Here is a 21,282-nt window from a genome sequence, read left to right as displayed (position 1 = left end):
CCATTAGGTTTTCTAACGACCATAATACTAGGTTGCGACTCCTGAATCTTATAATCATAATTTTATGATTAAATCCAAAACCCCTTTCCAACACACTTTGGAGACATATCTGCCAATCGACGCCGTGCACGCCACAAAAATGGGCTTCCTGTGTTTGCGGTTTCTCTTTCTCCAACATGGCGTGGCATTGTTTTGACTTTCTCCACAAGAGAAAGCATAGCCGTTCGACTTAATTCAAGCATTGGGTTCAAGGTAGGTGATGACAGTAACATTTGGTCTTGGATCGATTCTTGGCTAGGTACTCCAGCTCCTCTTCATAATTTATTTCCTAGACTATTTAATCTTTCTCTGCAGCAATTAGTTAGCCATGCAAATGTGTATAGCCCGATTGATAATTCGGTGAGCTTGACTTGGAGGAGGAATCTGAGGTCTCGCGAGCTTTGTACGCGGGAAATTTTAATTGCAGGGGTGGAGCGTGGTTTAGTTTTTTCTGGAGGTGAAGATAGTAAGGCATGTAAATTTGATAGTTCCAACACTTATTCAGTGTTGCAAATTTCTAGATAGCCTGTCTGCTTCAGGGGCTCCTTCTTTTTTTGTTTTGCTTTGGAAAGGTTTTGCACCTCCTAAAATTGATGTGTTCATATGGCTCCTGCTTAATGCTAGTCTCAACGCTAGGGGTTTTTTAGCTGAGAGGGGGATTGTTAATTATGAGGATGCTCGTTTTCCTTTTTATTGTGAGGAGATTTGGACTAGTAATCATCTATTCAATCACTGTACTATTTCGTGGAATTTTTAGGGTAGATTCATGCATTGGTTCTGGTGTTTAAGTTGTCTATCTAGGGACCCTAAACAAAATCTTCAAGAATGGTACAGGTCGATGAGAGGCAATTTTCAGTGTCGGGATATTATTCTTCTATGCAAAGACTTTTATTGATCTATCTAGTTAGTTCGCAATCGAGTTATCTTCGAGTCCAAGGTCTATAATTCGGATGTGATTTTTTATCTTACCTTTCAACGTTTGGCCTTTTGGTTGAAATTCTCAGTTAGAAACTTTAGTTACACAGGTTCTGATCAGACTAGAAGTCTTGAACGTATCTTGAACTAGACTAATTAGTTTGATTTTCATTTTTTTGCTCCTTCTTGTAGATACTTATGTTGTAAGTTTTTGTTCCTTCGGTCACTATCTTCTTAATGGTGCTCTTTTAATTTAATTCTACTCGATTACTATAAAGAAATAAATTAAAGATACACCTATATATTTTATACAGCTCCTATTTATAATCCTCGTATATGGAGCAATGCATGGTAGCAGAATTACAGGTTTCCTACCGACAACCTTTCAACTAAAAAAAAAAAAGGTCTATAAGCATCTTGCAAATGTTCGGAAATCTCAATAATGAAGTACAATGACAATAATTACGTGAACTTGAGGCACTATACTGTGGTGTGATTTGTATTCTGTGTTTAATCGTGCCTAGATAATGGGGGATAGTATGATAAAAATGGTAATCTAATAACGCTAATTGTTAAGGAATTCGTTGGAGGCTTGAAGAGGATGCTTGAATTCCGATAGAAGCAAAACGCAGTTTCTTTCTCCTTATCAAGTTGAAGTTTTCGCGCGGATAAACTTTCTTGGAAAATAAATTCCAGACAGCTGTAAAATTGAATTCCAGGCTGATGACTAGTTGATGGCTTCAAAGCCAAATGAATTCCAGGCTGATGACTAGTTGATCGCTTCAAAGCATTTCTTGCACGATTTAGAGATGGTTGTCAGTTTGGGATTGAAGAAAGGTCATCTTAGAGATTGATCGTAATTGGTTACTCTCCTAGGCTTTTGGTTAAAGATCATGTATTGTGCTTGACTTGGCTGATTCAGCGTAAGGAAATGAAAATTGTTTCATGCAAAATTTCTAGCACGTGATTGGTAATGTTTTTTTGTAGCTCGGAATATCCTTCATGTCTGAATGCGAAAGGTCAACATATCATTTAAAAACTCTTCTTGGGCTGGAAACCCTTCAACTTTCGCTTGGCTTCATTGCCATCAGACAAGAAAATTAAAGTCGTTGAAAATTCTTATGTTGACGATCCGGTAGCTGAATTTTCTCAGCAAGCTTCAAGTACAATTGCTAGGCTTCACAGTGCAATTAGAGCACGGAATCTTAAGTTGGGAGCTTGTTTGAACACCATGAATTCCTCAAATGACAAATATCCTTATCCAATTAGAAGTTCCAAATTGAATTTTCATTGATCGGTCAATTGAAACAAATAATAATAATTGACCACAATTATCCTTGGTTGTTGAGAATAACCTTTCAAAATGATGCCTATAAATAGGCTCTGGCATGTCGATGTTCTTACAAAATCCATACTTCATACGTTCATTTATTTATTTTTCACTGCTATCTCACTATACATTCTTTATTCTGATCACCCAACAATCTTTAGTGCTGCTCAAGCTTTTATTGCCCTTCTGCAAGGCTGTTCAACAAAGACTTAGTGTATATCATGGGAAGTATTGCCCAGTTGAGTCGTAATTCTTTCCCAGATGGTTTCGTTTTTGGATCTTCTTCGTCAGCTTACCAGGTACAACATTGCTTCAAGTACTCTGGTCGAAGAGAGAAACGCCTCAATTGTTTGGTCTCTGATAACGTTTAAATTATATGCAGTTTGAAGGTGAAACAAACAGGAGAGGCAAAGGGCCGAATATATGGGACACCTTCATCGAGGAGCATCCAGGTATCTCTTTATTCAATGCAGGAGTTCGTTACAATGCTTTCCTAACTAGAACAACGAATATAAATCTCTCAAGGAGTCACCTGCCAGCATGTTGATGGCCTGCCTAAAACCATAGTGTATTAATTTGTCTATTAAATCCAAAAGAAGAGAGAAAAAGGAAAGAAAGAAGGTGACTTTTGGGGTTAGGGGGAGAAAGTGCGTGCAAATTAAAGATGTAAATATGATTTTTATCAAATAATATAAATTCAAAGGAATCTAAGAACAAATTCTGAAAAATTGCAGAGAGGATAAGTGACCATAGCAATGCAAAGGTGGCAGTTGATTTCTATAATCGCTATAAGGTACGATGTTCATCTTATTTTTCTTTTAGTTGCCTTTTGTGGATCTGGTCACCATTACACTTGTTGATATATTTTACACACAAAATGTTATAGGAAGATGTGCAAAGAATGAGGGGAATGGGAATGGATGCTTTCAGATTCTCTATTTCTTGGTCTAGGGTATTACCACGTAAGTGTTTTCTTTTGTTTTTACCCTACATCTCATTCCTTTTTAATTCACGAGGATGGGACGCGTCTCGAATTTCGAAGTCCCACATTTTTCCTTACTTTGATTTTTCAATAATCGAATTGAATTCATCAGATGGCAGACTAAGTGCTGGAATAAACGAAGAAGGGATCCAGTTTTACAACAATCTCATCGATGAGCTCATAAAAAATGGTTATAACCCTTTCCTTTTCCTCCATGACTGTGTTTCATAATAATGTTACCGACTAAAAATAAGAATCTTGAAGTGGCCATGGTAAATGCAGGGGCAATCTTACTTTGCTTGAATTTCGAAAATTTGAAAAGCATTTTCCAAACTCTCATACAAAACGTTTCACATGCACTTTAGTTTTCTCATATTAATTTTGCTTTGAAATGTACAGGTATACAGCCTTATGTAACTCTCTTTCATTGGGACACTCCACAAGCAATTGAGGACAAATATGGTGGTTTCTTGAGCCCTAATATTTTGTAAGTAATTATATTCATATTATATAAACATCTCACTTTAATTTAAATCCTCCATGCTTGAATCTAATAATTTCAAAACTCATATAGAATCGATTTCCGAGACTTCGTGGAGCTTTGCTTCCAAAGATTTGGAGACCGAGTGAAGCACTGGATCACTTTAAATGAGCCTTTTATGTTTAGCGTCAATGGCTATGACACGGGCACATTGGCACCCGGCAGAATTTCAACTTTGGAGAATTATCCAGGCCAACCCAAAATCTCTGGCGCCACCGAAGTTTACATTGTAACCCATCATCTATTGCTTGCTCATGCAACGGCTGTGAAAGTATACAAGGAAAAGTATCAGGTTTGCACAAGCTAAAGCTATAATTAATTTGTGGTTCGTTTCATAACATATTTCACCAAAGTTTCCTGTGTGACTGTGCTAATTTTATCATTGACAAAATCTCGTCAGACGTGTCAAGGAGGTAAAATTGGGATAACCCTCGTTTCTCATTGGTTTGAACCTTACTCAACTAGTGAAAGTGATCGGATGGCAACTGAACGAAGCCTTGATTTTATGCTTGGATGGTAAGCATTTTGCTAGCTGATTTGGATAATATAATAATTTCAAACAGTAATTAATTTGGATTCTTAAATTCTATGGAGAAGAAACCAGGATCTTAAATTCTATGTTTTTGGCAGGTACATGGATCCTCTAACTAAAGGTGACTATCCACAGAATATGCACGACTACGTTGGAGGAAGATTGCCTAGATTCAGTGAGGAGGAATCCAAGATGCTGAGAGGATCTTATGACTTTATTGGGGTCAATTACTACACTACATACTATGCTCAGAATGTTGAGGATGTTGACTATAAAAATATTGGGTTTATGGAAGATGCTCGTGTTAACTGGCCAGGTGAAATATTTATTTACTTGTTAATTAAGTGATAAAAAAAAAACTCTCAGAATAAGAAGAATACAAGGTCTAAAACTCTACACTTTCTCACTTATGTTGATATTATTTTACGTACAGGGGAGAGAAATGGAATACCAATAGGCCCACAGGTGAATGTGATTCTTCATTCTTGTTTCAACAAATTAGTAATTGATATGTAGAATCTTTCTGTTTTTCCCCTTGGTATTGAGATATATAAATCAAATTCGCAGGCGGGTTCAAGTTGGCTTTATATTTATCCCGAAGGTATTCGTCATCTCTTGAATTACATAAAGGACGCGTATGAAAATCCAACAATATATATCACTGAAAATGGTAAGAACAGAGTTAACAACCCTCGTGTGTTTATGGTTATAGTTGTCAAGAAGCTCTGATTTACTGATTTGTTGGTTTTTTTTAATTAGGAGTTGATGACGTGAATTCCTCGTCATTAGAGGAAGCCCTCAATGATGCCATAAGAGAGCAATATTATAAAGACATTTTCCACAATGTTCTGAAATCTATCAAGTGAGTTTGCTCTTTCCAAATTCATGTTCTCGCTTCCTTTTTCAAACAGTCCTAGTTTTTTCTTTCTCAGTCCGATCTGCTCTAAAAACTTGACTTTTGCAGTGACCATGGTGTCGATGTCAAGGGGTTTTTTGCTTGGTCATTCTTGGATGATTTTGAATGGGGATCCGGTTATGGTTCAAGGTTTGGTCTCTTCTACATTGACTACGAAAACAACTTGAAACGATATGCCAAAAATTCTGTGAAGTGGTTTAAGCAATTTCTGAAGAAGGACGAAAGTACTCAACTCAACGATAACATGTAAGGCCTCTTTTCATCTCCTCTTATTATTATCAAAAAAACCTCTCAACATTTCTCATAACACAAATGATTGCAATATCAGAAAATCAAAATCTCGAATGGAGGAGGCATCAGCTCGTAGCCGTAAGAAGTCGAGAATTGATTAAACATATATTGGCATGAAATATAATAAGGTATTATTGTATATCTTCTTCCATAACTACTAATTTTATTGTATTCATTTTTCATGCTCAACAAACTAATTTACTAACAATGCAGGAGCCCTTTTCGTATGATCAAGACCTACTTGAAACCACATCAGAATAGCACCAAACGCTGAAGTCAAACTTTGTTGCAGCAAGTTAGGTTTCCACGTCTGATAAATTCTATTCCATGCATGTTTGCGTCCTTCTAGTTTGTGGACATCAGTGGATCTTTGTCTTCGAATTAATTCTCACATTTTCGTCTAGGATCGATGCTGTTCTTGTTGTAATAATAAGATTTATTTGTATTTATTTTTTATTTTTTATATGTATTGATTGGTTATCGATCAAATTCGATATTAAATAATAACTTGCTCTGCGCAATTTCTTTTTTCCTGTAATATTTTGAAGGATACTTCTATTCATGCATAATCCTTTTCACTAGAATTCGAGGAATGCATAGTCAAACTGAAATTTATCAAGACCAAGTGAAAAGTAAATAAATAATACCTATGTTAGAGAATAATATAAATCATATCATGGGACCTCACCTAACAGCTTAAGGTATTGGGTTGAGATGGTTCTTTAACATGGTATCAGAGCCTTGATGATCAAGCGGTCACGAGTTCGAATCTCACCATCCCTATTTATTTGATAAAAATTAAGCACAAGGTAAAGTGGACCTGTGCAAGTTTCAAGCCCAAAGGGCTTTTACTTGAGGGGATGTGTTAGAGAATAATATAAATCATATCCTGATACCTCACCTAACAGCTTAAGCTATTAGGTTGAGATGGTTCTTTGACATGGAACATAATTAATTCCTGAGGATGCAAAATGTAGGGTCTCTTTGAAATAATCCTGAAATTCAAGGGGAGGGGGTATAAGCAATTTTGGAGGTTATAGTACTAAAGTGGCCGAATTTGCCGGTTAAGAACCTCATTTCTCTGTGTCTCATTGGATTCACAATTTTTTCCCCTCTTTTCTCCACTAAAATTCGCACTAGCCATTTAAGATTCAGGGTAGTATCTTAGTTGCGGTTATTTCAGTGACGGTCAATGTTCTTTTTATTTATAATTTTTGTCGTTAGTTTTTTTGTAGTTTTTTTTATTTTTTTTCAATTTTATCCTTGTTTTTTTTTGTTTCTTAAGTTTTTTTCTTGCCTTTCTGTATTCTTTTAATTGTTTTCATTTTCATCCTTAGATATGTTTTTTAAAAAAATTATTACTCATTCTTTTATTGGTTTCTTCTTTTAATTATTTGGTGAATTTAATTTTTCTTCTCAATTTAACCCTTTGATCCAAAATTATCCATCATTTTTTTTTGTTCATTCAAATATTATCATAATTAATTGATCCATATCGTTGTACCGAAGGTACATGTTGTTACCTATTTTTGGGTTCCCATACAAAAATAAAAAAATACAAAAAAAAATAATTGGAGCGAGAAAAGGATGCTGGAATGCCGAAAAAAGGCCAAAATTGGTTGAGGAGGTTCAAAAATGCAAAAGGTTGAAACTGGACAGTATATTTTTGATTGATGGAAGCCTTGTTGACAAAGAAAATTCAAGTTGAGGAAGAAAAGTCTAAAATCAGATGTTTTTGGACTCATTTAAATTTTATCTAAGGTTTAATTGAATTAATGGAGGGTTGGATTGTAAGAAAAATTAATTTTAAAGTCAATTTAGCTTTTATTGGAAGAAATTAAAGTTCTGGGATCCAATTATAATTTTGAAGAGTTGATTTGGTCAAATCAGGGGCTTAATTGCATAATTATTGAAGTTTGATGGCCAATTAGGGACTTAATTGAAACAATCCGAAACCAAGGACAAACCAGAAAAGGCGCTACAATCAAGGGATCCAATTACAACTTTTCCGGGGGGCTTGATTACAAAATTGTAAAAATATCCAAGGACCAAATCAGAAATATCATTTAAAAGTGGCAAAACGGTGCCGTTTCAGAGGCACTATTCACCGATTCAGCAAACAGGAACCGTTTCAGCAACAAATGCCGCTGATTATGGGGAACATTTCACAGCTACTATCTCTCTACCGTTACCACTGCAATAATGGTCCCGAACGTTTTCATTATAATAAAAAAAAAGGCATGCAGTTTTGGCTATAAAAGGAGAGAAAAAGGACGAGACTAGGGGGGAGGAGGTACGAGGCAGAGGGGGGAGAAAAAAAGAGAAGAGAGGGGAGAACGAGACAGCAGAAACAAAAAAACAGTGGGAAGAGAGTGTAAAGAAGAGAGAGGCAGAGGGAGTGAGCAGGATAAGAGAGAAACAGAGAGGAGGCGAAACCAACAGAGGAACCGAGGACCGGCAGAAAACGCAACACCAACAGAGGAGTTGAGCCACCATCTGCTCTTTCTTTTCCAGAACGAAGGAAACAACAGAGTAAGCCACCACCACCATAGGCTCCACTTTCTTCAGAACCAGGTATGCTTATTTCCTTTCTCTGTCTGTACAAGAATTGACGCATGTTAGTCTAAAAAACAGAAACAGAGAGAAAACACAAGAAACTACAAGAATCTGTGATTTTCCGCAAATATTTTACTGCATTTTGATCAATATCTGGGGTTGCGACCTTATACGTAAGGCGTATTCCTGATATTAAATTCTTTTGTTGGCATCAGAATTACCCGATAAGATAAAGATCTCCTTACCGAGGAGGACTTTTCTTAAACCATAGGTGGACCAACAACTAGAAAACACGACATGACCTTAGGTTTTATCAGACAATAAAACAATGCAACCTACCTTAGGTAGGGCGTATTTGGGGTGCTAATACCTTCCCTTTACGCAACCAGTCCCCGTACCCGATCTCTAAGACCAGTTAGGGTTTCTAATGACCAAAATACTAGGTGGCGTCTCCCATTCCATTTTTCCACTAATAAAAGACAAGAATACCTTGTCTCCCCGTTTTGCCAGATACTTTATAGATAAGATAAGATTTTGAGGGTGGATGTTTTCGCCAGCGACGCCGCATACGTGCGACAGTGTACACATGTTCATTCAAACATTATCATAATTAATTGGATCCTTACCAATGCATGCAAGGCACTCTTATTCATTCAAGTAATATCATCGCAAGTTTGATACATATCAATGTACGCAAGGTACTCGCATCCATATTATATATCAAGTAGTTGATACACATCAATGTACTCGAGGTACTCATATTCATTCCAATATTTATCAAAGCAATAAAACATTAAATTCAGAACTTTATGAATAAGTTTACACATATTGAAAAGACAAGGTGCGATGCACCTACTTGTTTCCCTAACCGACCTAGTCCCTTCAACTACCAATGACCTTACTCTAGGTATCTCTTCTGTTTGAGAATCAAGAGATATAATCAATACCCTCTTATAATTTTATCACAATGTGCATTTGTATACTATTGCAATCTCATTCACATGAATTCATTTCCATCTTTTAATTTCATTTTTCGATTATTTTCCTTCAACTACCTCATTACACTCCTTACATCAGTTTTCATCAGAGAGCATTGTTTACCATTTTATTCGGAAGTAAAGTTATAGATTTCGGTTTATAGTGTGGCTTGACATCATTTTATTCAATAGGTCTCCTTCCATAATAGCCGATAATAATTTTATCTTGGAAATCTCAACACAACTCAATAGTTTCAAACACCGTATTCTTATGAATCAATTCTCACTTGATACCAAGATATTCCTCTCTTGGTATCATTATCTTATCTCATTCTTTCAGAATAATTAATCAATATTTTCTCTCCTATTTTTCGGAATGTAATTGCTGATACTAATGAATCTCATTGGTATCATTAGTCTTCAAATATTGGGTTAGACTAATCAATTCAATTCAAGTGCCGATATCAATACAAGCAATTGATTTCATTACTATTCCTACCCCGGAATAATTAATCAATTATTAGTCATATCTAGTTTATTATCAAAGTTGCTGATGTCAAGAACCCTTGACATCATTAACCTCCTTACTTGGAGTAGCTAATCACACCATAAATAGTTGTCGATACCAATGCGACCCATTGATATTGCCACACATGTGCGGCGTCGCGGTGAAATTGCCTCCACTTTAGGTTTTAGTAATCGAAAAATGGGATAGGCAAGGAATTCTTGTCTTTTATCAGTGGAATGAGGGAATGAGAGTCACCACCTATATTTTTGTCACTTGAAACCCTAAGTGGTCTCAGAAATCGGGTACGGGGACTGATTGCGTAAAGGGAAGGTATTAGCACCCCAAATATGTCTTACCTAAGGTAAGTTGTATTGTTTGATTGTCTGATAAAAGCTAAGGTTTTGTCGTGCTTTCTAATTATTGGTCTGCCTAAGGTTGAAGAAAAGTCCTTCTCAGTATGGAGATTTTTATCTTATCGGGTAAATCCTGACCATTGTAATGTCTATACGTAAAAGAACTACCCTTTTAATATCGGGAATACGTCTCACGTATAAGTTCGTAATCCCAGATACTAAAATTGATGTGTTCATATGGCTCCTGCTTAATGTTAGTCTCAATGCTAGGGGTTTTTTTAGCTGAGAGGGGGATTGTTAATTATGAGGATGCTCGTTTTCCTTTTTATTGTGAGGAGATTTGGACTAGTAATCATCTATTCAATCACTGTACTATTTCGTGGAATTTTTAGGGTAGATTCATGCATTGGTTCTGGTGTTTAAGTTGTCTATCTAGGGACCCTAAACAAAATCTTCAAGAATGGTACAGGTCGATGAGAGGCAATTTTCAGTGTCGGGATATTATTCTTCTATGCAAAGACTTTTATTGATCTATCTAGTTAGTTCGCAATCGAGTTATCTTCGGGTCCAAGGTCTATAATTCGGATGTGATTTTTTATCTTACCTTTCAACGTTTGGCCTTTTGGTTGAAATTCTCAGTTAGAAACTTTAGTTACACAGGTTCTGATCAGACTAGAAGTCTTGAACGTATCTTGAACTAGACTAATTAGTTTGATTTTCATTTTTTTGCTCCTTCTTGTAGATACTTATGTTGTAAGTTTTTGTTCCTTCGGTCACTATCTTCTTAATGGTGCTCTTTTAATTTAATTCTACTCGATTACTATAAAGAAATAAATTAAAGATACACCTATATATTTTATACAGCTCCTATTTATAATCCTCGTATATGGAGCAATGCATGGTAGCAGAATTACAGGTTTCCTACCGACAACCTTTCAACTAAAAAAAAAAAAGGTCTATAAGCATCTTGCAAATGTTCGGAAATCTCAATAATGAAGTACAATGACAATAATTACGTGAACTTGAGGCACTATACTGTGGTGTGATTTGTATTCTGTGTTTAATCGTGCCTAGATAATGGGGGATAGTATGATAAAAATGGTAATCTAATAACGCTAATTGTTAAGGAATTCGTTGGAGGCTTGAAGAGGATGCTTGAATTCCGATAGAAGCAAAACGCAGTTTCTTTCTCCTTATCAAGTTGAAGTTTTCGCGCGGATAAACTTTCTTGGAAAATAAATTCCAGACAGCTGTAAAATTGAATTCCAGGCTGATGACTAGTTGATGGCTTCAAAGCCAAATGAATTCCAGGCTGATGACTAGTTGATCGCTTCAAAGCATTTCTTGCACGATTTAGAGATGGTTGTCAGTTTGGGATTGAAGAAAGGTCATCTTAGAGATTGATCGTAATTGGTTACTCTCCTAGGCTTTTGGTTAAAGATCATGTATTGTGCTTGACTTGGCTGATTCAGCGTAAGGAAATGAAAATTGTTTCATGCAAAATTTCTAGCACGTGATTGGTAATGTTTTTTTGTAGCTCGGAATATCCTTCATGTCTGAATGCGAAAGGTCAACATATCATTTAAAAACTCTTCTTGGGCTGGAAACCCGTCAACTTTCGCTTGGCTTCATTGCCATCAGACAAGAAAATTAAAGTCGTTGAAAATTCTTATGTTGACGATCCGGTTGCTTGTTTCAACACCATGAATTCCTCAAATGAGAAGTATCCTTATCCAATTAGAAGTTCGAAATTGAATTTTCATTGATCGGTTAATCGAAACAAATAATAATAATCTCCAAGTGATTCTGTATGCCCAATCCATACCGAGGTATGTTAGATAATCACGTCTATTCCAAAGTTATCATACTCACATCCATTCTAATAATAACATAATTAATTTGATACATAGAAATGCACATAGTGTACTCATGTTCGTTTAAACATTACCCTAACTAACTTGATCCATATCATTGTACGCAAGATACACATGTTCATTCAAACATTATCATAATTATATCAGAACTAGTTGATACACATCAATATACGCAAGGTACTCATATTCATTCCAATATTTATCAAAGCAATAAAACAATAAATTCTAATATTTATCAATAAGTTTACACATATTGAAAAGATAAGGTGCGATGCACCTATTTGTTTCCCCAACCGACCTAGTCCCTTCAATTACCGATGACCCTACTCCAGGTATCTCTTCTGTTTAAGAATTAAGAGATACAATGAATACCCTCTTATAATTTTATCACAATCAGCATTCTTATACTATTGCAATCTCATTCACATGAATTCATTGCCATCTTTTAATTTCATTTTTCGATTATTTTCCTTCAACTACATCATTACACTCCTTACGTCAGTTTTTATTGGAGAGCATTGTTTACCATCTTATTCATAAGTAAAGTTATAGACTTCGGTTTTAAGTGTGGCTCGACTCCTTGGAAAGGTAAGACACGGTTCTACAACTCTATTGAAGAATAGAAAGCCCAGTTCTGCCCTTAAGACCCTTGAAATTATCCGTTATATATAGCACTCAACACAATATGTCCTGTACGAGACAGTTTGACCCGTCTTCCATTTTCAGTCGTTATCTAGAGTTCTATAACTCCAAATTAAGCGCGGTTAGTTTTTTTTAAAAGATAACATCCATACCTATAACCTTTATTAAGACACAAATATTAAATTTATCATTTGGGTGCCCTGACCTTAGCTGAAGTTGGGTGACCAAACTGTTTAGTCCCAATACATGGATTGGACAACCAATATCTCACTTTTCCTACTATTAACTTGTTTTTACATTAATATCCTAAGGTTTATATATATCATCATCACTTATTCATGTTTCTACTACCAATTTAGCCTATCCAACTTCTTTAGAATCCATATTTGTCACAAGGGCTTCTATTTCTCATTCCTTGCCCCCATAATCTAGTCCTCACTTTTTCATTAAGTCATGCATTTAACACCAACACATGTACGTCATGTCTACCATTTCATTTTCCTTACCAATAATCTAGCTGAACATGCCTAAGGAAAGACACTAAGCATTTTCTTCAATTTAAATCATAATTAGCTTGCTTTTGATGGTTAAACACAAATCAAGCCACCACACTTTCCATTTATTTTATTCTTACTAACTTAATTTAAACAAAAGTTTCAGCAAGGTTAAAGTTCCTTTTAACTCAATTAGAACTAATCAAATCCAAACGGTGAAGTTAACCATCCTAGTCATCATTTTTTTTTCTTGCCCAAAAAAACTGCTCAGGTGTCTACTTTTCAGGGGCATTTAATATTTCATCTCTCAACCAAATCAAACAAACCATACACCACAATGATGGCTTGACATTGTACTATACCCCAGCATAAATCTTGCCTGTTTATTGCCCTTACATCCGCCATGATGTTGCCTCTAATTGGCCAACCCAACTAGCTTTTCTGCAGGAATTTTTACAAGTCATGATGACACCTTTGATCCAACGGTTGGGATCTTTTCGCTTGAATCAAGGGCCAAGATTTGTTCTCAATAAAAACAAAAAGTTCCTCTTCCACTCTCTATAAATAGAGGTGAATTCTAGGCATTGAGCATAAGGAAATAAGAGGCCAAAGTTGGGGAAAAAATAGCCCTTTTCCCTAGTGTTGGTTTTTTGTCAACCTTTCCCCTCTTTCTCCGTCGTTGGTACTACCACCAACCACTCTCTAGACTTCCCTCCATCACCATGAATACCGCCAACAACTTTTCTCCTATGGCTAGGCAAGCTTTCGTCTTCCTTTTCTTCTCCAAACCCCCCTGTCATAGCCATTTGCATGCACAATACATTTTGCATGCAAATGGAAAAATGCCATTAACAACAATGGGTTGAACCTGTTTCAGCCAAGCCCAGATGACTAGGTCTGGCCCAACCCAAAAAAAGAGAGAGAAAGGTTGTTGAGCCGCTAGTCGACCTAACCCGACTGAGTCGGGCTGGACCTGTTTCATCCGAGCCCAGATGACTGAGCTGGGTCTAATCCAATATATATTTCATAATAAAATAAAATAATATTAAAATATATTTTTTTTTAAAAAGAGAAATTTCAATAATTCCAAAGGGCATTTGAAAAATATATGTGGGCCTCTCGCATGTTTTTCCAACTATTTTGCATAATATCAGGCTTTAGACTTACATTATAAAATACCCGGTTTTCTCTGAAATGTTTCTTTATAAACAAATTTGAAAATAAAAAAAAATTCAAATTAATTTTCTCTTTCCAAAAAAATAAAAAAAAAACTATTTTGTCTTTGTGCATACGGCCAAATCCTAAAAGTTTTTCATGCATATTTTCTAAAGAGAGATAAAAATCATATTTATCATGATTTAAAATATAAAAAATGGATATCATAACCGGTTTATGATTATCTATTAGGGTTTGATCAAAATACAAAATATCCCATTAGAATTGTCAAGATTTAACCCGATAAGGTAGAGACTTTCTCATGAAGAGAGATCTACATGTAACCTTAAACAAGACCAATGAACAAAAATGCGACTTAGAATAACAATCAAATAACAATGGAGCTTATCTTAGGGAGGGTGCGCTAGGCGTGATACGTCTTCCCCTTGCACAACCAATCCCTTACCCGGATTCTCGCAGACCATTAGGTTTTCTAACGACCATAATACTAGGTTGCGACTCCTGAATCTTATAATCATAATTTTATGATTAAATCCAAAACCCCTTTCCAACACACTTTGGAGACATATCTGCCAATCGACGCCGTGCACGCCACAAGAATGGGCTTCCTGTGTTTGCGGTTTCTCTTTCTCCAACCTGGCGTGGCATTGTTTTGACTTTCTCCACAAGAGAAAGCATAGCCATTCGACTTAAATCAAGCATTGGGTTCAAGGTAGGTGATGACAGTAACATTTGGTCTTGGATCGATTCTTGGCTAGGTACTCCAGCTCCTCTTCATAATTTATTTCCTAGACTATTTAATCTTTCTCTGCAGCAATTAGTTAGCCATGCAAATGTGTATAGCCCGATTGATAATTCGGTGAGCTTGACTTGGAGGAGGAATCTGAGGTCTCGCGAGCTTTGTACGCGGGAAATTTTAATTGCAGGGGTGGAGCGTGGTTTAGTTTTTTCTGGAGGTGAAGATAGTAAGGCATGTAAATTTGATAGTTCCAACACTTATTCAGTGTTGCAAATTTCTAGATAGCCTGTCTGCTTCAGGGGCTCCTTCTTTTTTTGTTTTGCTTTGGAAAGGTTTTGCACCTCCTAAAATTGATGTGTTCATATGGCTCCTGCTTAATGCTAGTCTCAACGCTAGGGGTTTTTTAGCTGAGAGGGGGATTGTTAATTATGAGGATGCTCGTTTTCCTTTTTATTGTGAGGAGATTTGGACTAGTAATCATCTATTCAATCACTGTACTATTTCGTGGAATTTTTAGGGTAGATTCATGCATTGGTTCTGGTGTTTAAGTTGTCTATCTAGGGACCCTAAACAAAATCTTCAAGAATGGTACAGGTCGATGAGAGGCAATTTTCAGTGTCGGGATATTATTCTTCTATGCAAAGACTTTTATTGATCTATCTAGTTAGTTCGCAATCGAGTTATCTTCGAGTCCAAGGTCTATAATTGGGATGTGATTTTTTATCTTACCTTTCAACGTTTGGCCTTCTGGTTGAAATTCTCAGTTAGAAACTTTAGTTACACAGGTTCTGATCAGACTAGAAGTCTTGAACGTATCTTGAACTAGACTAATTAGTTTGATTTTCATTTTTTTGCTCCTTCTTTTAGATACTTATGTTGTAAGTTTTTGTTCCTTCGGTCACTATCTTCTTAATGGTGCTCTTTTAATTTAATTCTACTCGATTACTATAAAGAAATAAATTAAAGATACACCTATATATTTTATACAGCTCCTATTTATAATCCTCGTATATGGAGCAATGCATGGTAGCAGAATTACAGGTTTCCTACCGACAACCTTTCAACTAAAAAAAAAAAAGGTCTATAAGCATCTTGCAAATGTTCGGAAATCTCAATAATGAAGTACAATGACAATAATTACGTGAACTTGAGGCACTATACTGTGGTGTGATTTGTATTCTGTGTTTAATCGTGCCTAGATAATGGGGGATAGTATGATAAAAATGGTAATCTAATAACGCTAATTGTTAAGGAATTCGTTGGAGGCTTGAAGAGGATGCTTGAATTCCGATAGAAGCAAAACGCAGTTTCTTTCTCCTAATCAAGTTGAAGTTTTCGCGCGGATAAACTTTCTTGGAAAATAAATTCCAGACAGCTGTAAAATTGAATTCCAGGCTGATGACTAGTTGATGGCTTCAAAGCCAAATGAATTCCAGGCTGATGACTAGTTGATCGCTTCAAAGCATTTCTTGCACGATTTAGAGATGGTTGTCAGTTTGGGATTGAAGAAAGGTCATCTTAGAGATTGATCGTAATTGGTTACTCTCCTAGGCTTTTGGTTAAAGATCATGTATTGTGCTTGACTTGGCTGATTCAGCGTAAGGAAATGAAAATTGTTTCATGCAAAATTTCTAGCACGTGATTGGTAATGTTTTTTTGTAGCTCGGAATATCCTTCATGTCTGAATGCGAAAGGTCAACATATCATTTAAAAACTCTTCTTGGGCTGGAAACCCTTCAACTTTCGCTTGGCTTCATTGCCATCAGACAAGAAAATTAAAGTCGTTGAAAATTCTTATGTTGACGATCCGGTAGCTGAATTTTCTCAGCAAGCTTCAAGTACAATTGCTAGGCTTCACAGTGCAATTAGAGCACGGAATCTTAAGTTGGGAGCTTGTTTGAACACCATGAATTCCTCAAATGACAAATATCCTTATCCAATTAGAAGTTCCAAATTGAATTTTCATTGATCGGTCAATTGAAACAAATAATAATAATTGACCACAATTATCCTTGGTTGTTGAGAATAACCTTTCAAAATGATGCCTATAAATAGGCTCTGGCATGTCGATGTTCTTACAAAATCCATACTTCATACGTTCATTTATTTATTTTTCACTGCTATCTCACTATACATTCTTTATTCTGATCACCCAACAATCTTTAGTGCTGCTCAAGCTTTTATTGCCCTTCTGCAAGGCTGTTCAACAAAGACTTAGTGTATATCATGGGAAGTATTGCCCAGTTGAGTCGTAATTCTTTCCCAGATGGTTTCGTTTTTGGATCTTCTTCGTCAGCTTACCAGGTACAACATTGCTTCAAGTACTCTGGTCGAAGAGAGAAACGCCTCAATTGTTTGGTCTCTGATAACGTTTAAATTATATGCAGTTTGAAGGTGAAACAAACAGGAGAGGCAAAGGGCCGAATATATGGGACACCTTCATCGAGGAGCATCCAGGTATCTCTTTATTCAATGCAGGAGTTCGTTACAATGCTTTCCTAACTAGAACAACGAATATAAATCTCTCAAGGAGTCACCTGCCAGCATGTTGATGGCCTGCCTAAAACCATAGTGTATTAATTTGTCTATTAAATCCAAAAGAAGAGAGAAAAAGGAAAGAAAGAAGGTGACTTTTGGGGTTAGGGGGAGAAAGTGCGTGCAAATTAAAGATGTAAATATGATTTTTATCAAATAATATAAATTCAAAGGAATCTAAGAACAAATTCTGAAAAATTGCAGAGAGGATAAGTGACCATAGCAATGCAAAGGTGGCAGTTGATTTCTATAATCGCTATAAGGTACGATGTTCATCTTATTTTTCTTTTAGTTGCCTTTTGTGGATCTGGTCACCATTACACTTGTTGATATATTTTACACACAAAATGTTATAGGAAGATGTGCAAAGAATGAGGGGAATGGGAATGGATGCTTTCAGATTCTCTATTTCTTGGTCTAGGGTATTACCACGTAAGTGTTTTCTTTTGTTTTTACCCTACATCTCATTCCTTTTTAATTCACGAGGATGGGACGCGTCTCGAATTTCGAAGTCCCACATTTTTCCTTACTTTGATTTTTCAATAATCGAATTGAATTCATCAGATGGCAGACTAAGTGCTGGAATAAACGAAGAAGGGATCCAGTTTTACAACAATCTCATCGATGAGCTCATAAAAAATGGTTATAACCCTTTCCTTTTCCTCCATGACTGTGTTTCATAATAATGTTACCGACTAAAAATAAGAATCTTGAAGTGGCCATGGTAAATGCAGGGGCAATCTTACTTTGCTTGAATTTCGAAAATTTGAAAAGCATTTTCCAAACTCTCATACAAAACGTTTCACATGCACTTTAGTTTTCTCATATTAATTTTGCTTTGAAATGTACAGGTATACAGCCTTATGTAACTCTCTTTCATTGGGACACTCCACAAGCAATTGAGGACAAATATGGTGGTTTCTTGAGCCCTAATATTTTGTAAGTAATTATATTCATATTATATAAACATCTCACTTTAATTTAAATCCTCCATGCTTGAATCTAATAATTTCAAAACTCATATAGAATCGATTTCCGAGACTTCGTGGAGCTTTGCTTCCAAAGATTTGGAGACCGAGTGAAGCACTGGATCACTTTAAATGAGCCTTTTATGTTTAGCGTCAATGGCTATGACACGGGCACATTGGCACCCGGCAGAATTTCAACTTTGGAGAATTATCCAGGCCAACCCAAAATCTCTGGCGCCACCGAAGTTTACATTGTAACCCATCATCTATTGCTTGCTCATGCAACGGCTGTGAAAGTATACAAGGAAAAGTATCAGGTTTGCACAAGCTAAAGCTATAATTAATTTGTGGTTCGTTTCATAACATATTTCACCAAAGTTTCCTGTGTGACTGTGCTAATTTTATCATTGACAAAATCTCGTCAGACGTGTCAAGGAGGTAAAATTGGGATAACCCTCGTTTCTCATTGGTTTGAACCTTACTCAACTAGTGAAAGTGATCGGATGGCAACTGAACGAAGCCTTGATTTTATGCTTGGATGGTAAGCATTTTGCTAGCTGATTTGGATAATATAATAATTTCAAACAGTAATTAATTTGGATTCTTAAATTCTATGGAGAAGAAACCAGGATCTTAAATTCTATGTTTTTGGCAGGTACATGGATCCTCTAACTAAAGGTGACTATCCACAGAATATGCACGACTACGTTGGAGGAAGATTGCCTAGATTCAGTGAGGAGGAATCCAAGATGCTGAGAGGATCTTATGACTTTATTGGGGTCAATTACTACACTACATACTATGCTCAGAATGTTGAGGATGTTGACTATAAAAATATTGGGTTTATGGAAGATGCTCGTGTTAACTGGCCAGGTGAAATATTTATTTACTTGTTAATTAAGTGATAAAAAAAAAACTCTCAGAATAAGAAGAATACAAGGTCTAAAACTCTACACTTTCTCACTTATGTTGATATTATTTTACGTACAGGGGAGAGAAATGGAATACCAATAGGCCCACAGGTGAATGTGATTCTTCATTCTTGTTTCAACAAATTAGTAATTGATATGTAGAATCTTTCTGTTTTTCCCCTTGGTATTGAGATATATAAATCAAATTCGCAGGCGGGTTCAAGTTGGCTTTATATTTATCCCGAAGGTATTCGTCATCTCTTGAATTACATAAAGGACGCGTATGAAAATCCAACAATATATATCACTGAAAATGGTAAGAACAGAGTTAACAACCCTCGTGTGTTTATGGTTATAGTTGTCAAGAAGCTCTGATTTACTGATTTGTTGGTTTTTTTTAATTAGGAGTTGATGACGTGAATTCCTCGTCATTAGAGGAAGCCCTCAATGATGCCATAAGAGAGAAATATTATAAAGACATTTTCCACAATGTTCTGAAATCTATCAAGTGAGTTTGCTCTTTCCAAATTCATGTTCTCGCTTCCTTTTTCAAACAGTCCTAGTTTTTTCTTTCTCAGTCCGATCTGCTCTAAAAACTTGACTTTTGCAGTGACCATGGTGTCGATGTCAAGGGGTTTTTTGCTTGGTCATTCTTGGATGATTTTGAATGGGGATCCGGTTATGGTTCAAGGTTTGGTCTCTTCTACATTGACTACGAAAACAACTTGAAACGATATGCCAAAAATTCTGTGAAGTGGTTTAAGCAATTTCTGAAGAAGGACGAAAGTACTCAACTCAACGATAACATGTAAGGCCTCTTTTCATCTCCTCTTATTATTATCAAAAAAACCTCTCAACATTTCTCATAACACAAATGATTGCAATATCAGAAAATCAAAATCTCGAATGGAGGAGGCATCAGCTCGTAGCCGTAAGAAGTCGAGAATTGATTAAACATATATTGGCATGAAATATAATAAGGTATTATTGTATATCTTCTTCCATAACTACTAATTTTATTCTATTCATTTTTCATGCTCAACAAACTAATTTACTAACAATGCAGGAGCCCTTTTCGTATGATCAAGACCTACTTGAAACCACATCAGAATAGCACCAAACGCTGAAGTCAAACTTTGTTGCAGCAAGTTAGGTTTCCACGTCTGATAAATTCTATTCCATGCATGTTTGCGTCCTTCTAGTTTGTGGACATCAGTGGATCTTTGTCTTCGAATTAATTCTCACATTTTCGTCTAGGATCGATGCTGTTCTTGTTGTAATAATAAGATTTATTTGTATTTATTTTTTATTTTTTATATGTATTGATTGGTTATCGATCAAATTCGATATTAAATAATAACTTGCTCTGCGCAATTTCTTTTTTCCTGTAATATTTTGAAGGATACTTCTATTCATGCATAATCCTTTTCACTAGAATTCGAGGAATGCATAGTCAAACTGAAATTTATCAAGACCAAGTGAAAAGTAAATAAATAATACCTATGTTAGAGAATAATATAAATCATATCATGGGACCTCACCTAACAGCTTAAGGTATTGGGTTGAGATGGTTCTTTAACATGGTATCAGAGCCTTGATGATCAAGCGGTCACGAGTTCGAATCTCACCATCCCTATTTATTTGATAAAAATTAAGCACAAGGTAAAGTGGACCTGTGCAAGTTTCAAGCCCAAAGGGCTTTCACTTGAGGGGATGTGTTAGAGAATAATATAAATCATATCCTGGTACCTCACCTAACAGCTTAAGCTATTAGGTTGAGATGGTTCTTTGACATGGAACATAATTAATTCCTGAGGATGCAAAATGTAGGGTCTCTTTGAAATAATCCTTAAATTCAAGGGGAGGGGGTATAAGCAATTTTGGAGGTTATAGTACTAAAGTGGCCGAATTTGCCGGTTAAGAACCTCATTTCTCTGTGTCTCATTGGATTCACAATTTTTTCCCCTCTTTTCTCCACTAAAATTCGCACTAGCCATTTAAGA

The 21,282-nt window shown here is 36.0% G+C and overlaps 1 protein-coding gene across 3 annotated transcripts; it reads left to right on the top strand.

Moving 5' to 3' along the window:
• Positions 1 to 2,341: 2,341 nt before the first annotated feature.
• LOC127904951 (beta-glucosidase 12-like) lies at positions 2,342 to 20,670 on the top strand. Of its 3 annotated transcripts, none has more exons than XM_052450193.1 (15): positions 2,342 to 2,583; positions 17,253 to 17,322; positions 17,605 to 17,663; positions 17,757 to 17,832; positions 17,965 to 18,042; positions 18,252 to 18,339; positions 18,427 to 18,685; positions 18,794 to 18,909; positions 19,024 to 19,241; positions 19,359 to 19,390; positions 19,493 to 19,595; positions 19,685 to 19,787; positions 19,890 to 20,087; positions 20,170 to 20,260; positions 20,346 to 20,670. In XM_052450193.1, exons 1-14 carry the CDS (start codon positions 2,506 to 2,508, stop codon positions 20,231 to 20,233), a joined length of 1,542 nt encoding a protein of 513 aa, XP_052306153.1. In that variant the 5' UTR covers positions 2,342 to 2,505; the 3' UTR covers positions 20,234 to 20,260; positions 20,346 to 20,670. The 3 variants fall into 3 exon arrangements, with proteins under 3 accessions (XP_052306153.1, XP_052306149.1, XP_052306152.1); XM_052450189.1 differs by lacking the exons at positions 17,253 to 17,322; positions 17,605 to 17,663; positions 17,757 to 17,832; ... (9 more) ...; positions 20,170 to 20,260; positions 20,346 to 20,670 and adding exons at positions 2,667 to 2,736; positions 3,019 to 3,077; positions 3,171 to 3,246; ... (9 more) ...; positions 5,584 to 5,674; positions 5,760 to 6,084 and having other exon boundaries at positions 2,343 to 2,583; XM_052450192.1 differs by lacking the exon at positions 2,342 to 2,583 and adding an exon at positions 16,928 to 17,169.
• The last annotated feature ends 612 nt before the right edge of the window (positions 20,671 to 21,282 follow it).

Source organism: Populus trichocarpa, chromosome 1 (assembly GCF_000002775.5).
Source record: "Populus trichocarpa isolate Nisqually-1 chromosome 1, P.trichocarpa_v4.1, whole genome shotgun sequence".
Lineage (NCBI taxonomy): Eukaryota > Viridiplantae > Streptophyta > Magnoliopsida > Malpighiales > Salicaceae > Populus > Populus trichocarpa.
This window is presented reverse-complemented; position numbering and strand designations above follow the sequence as displayed.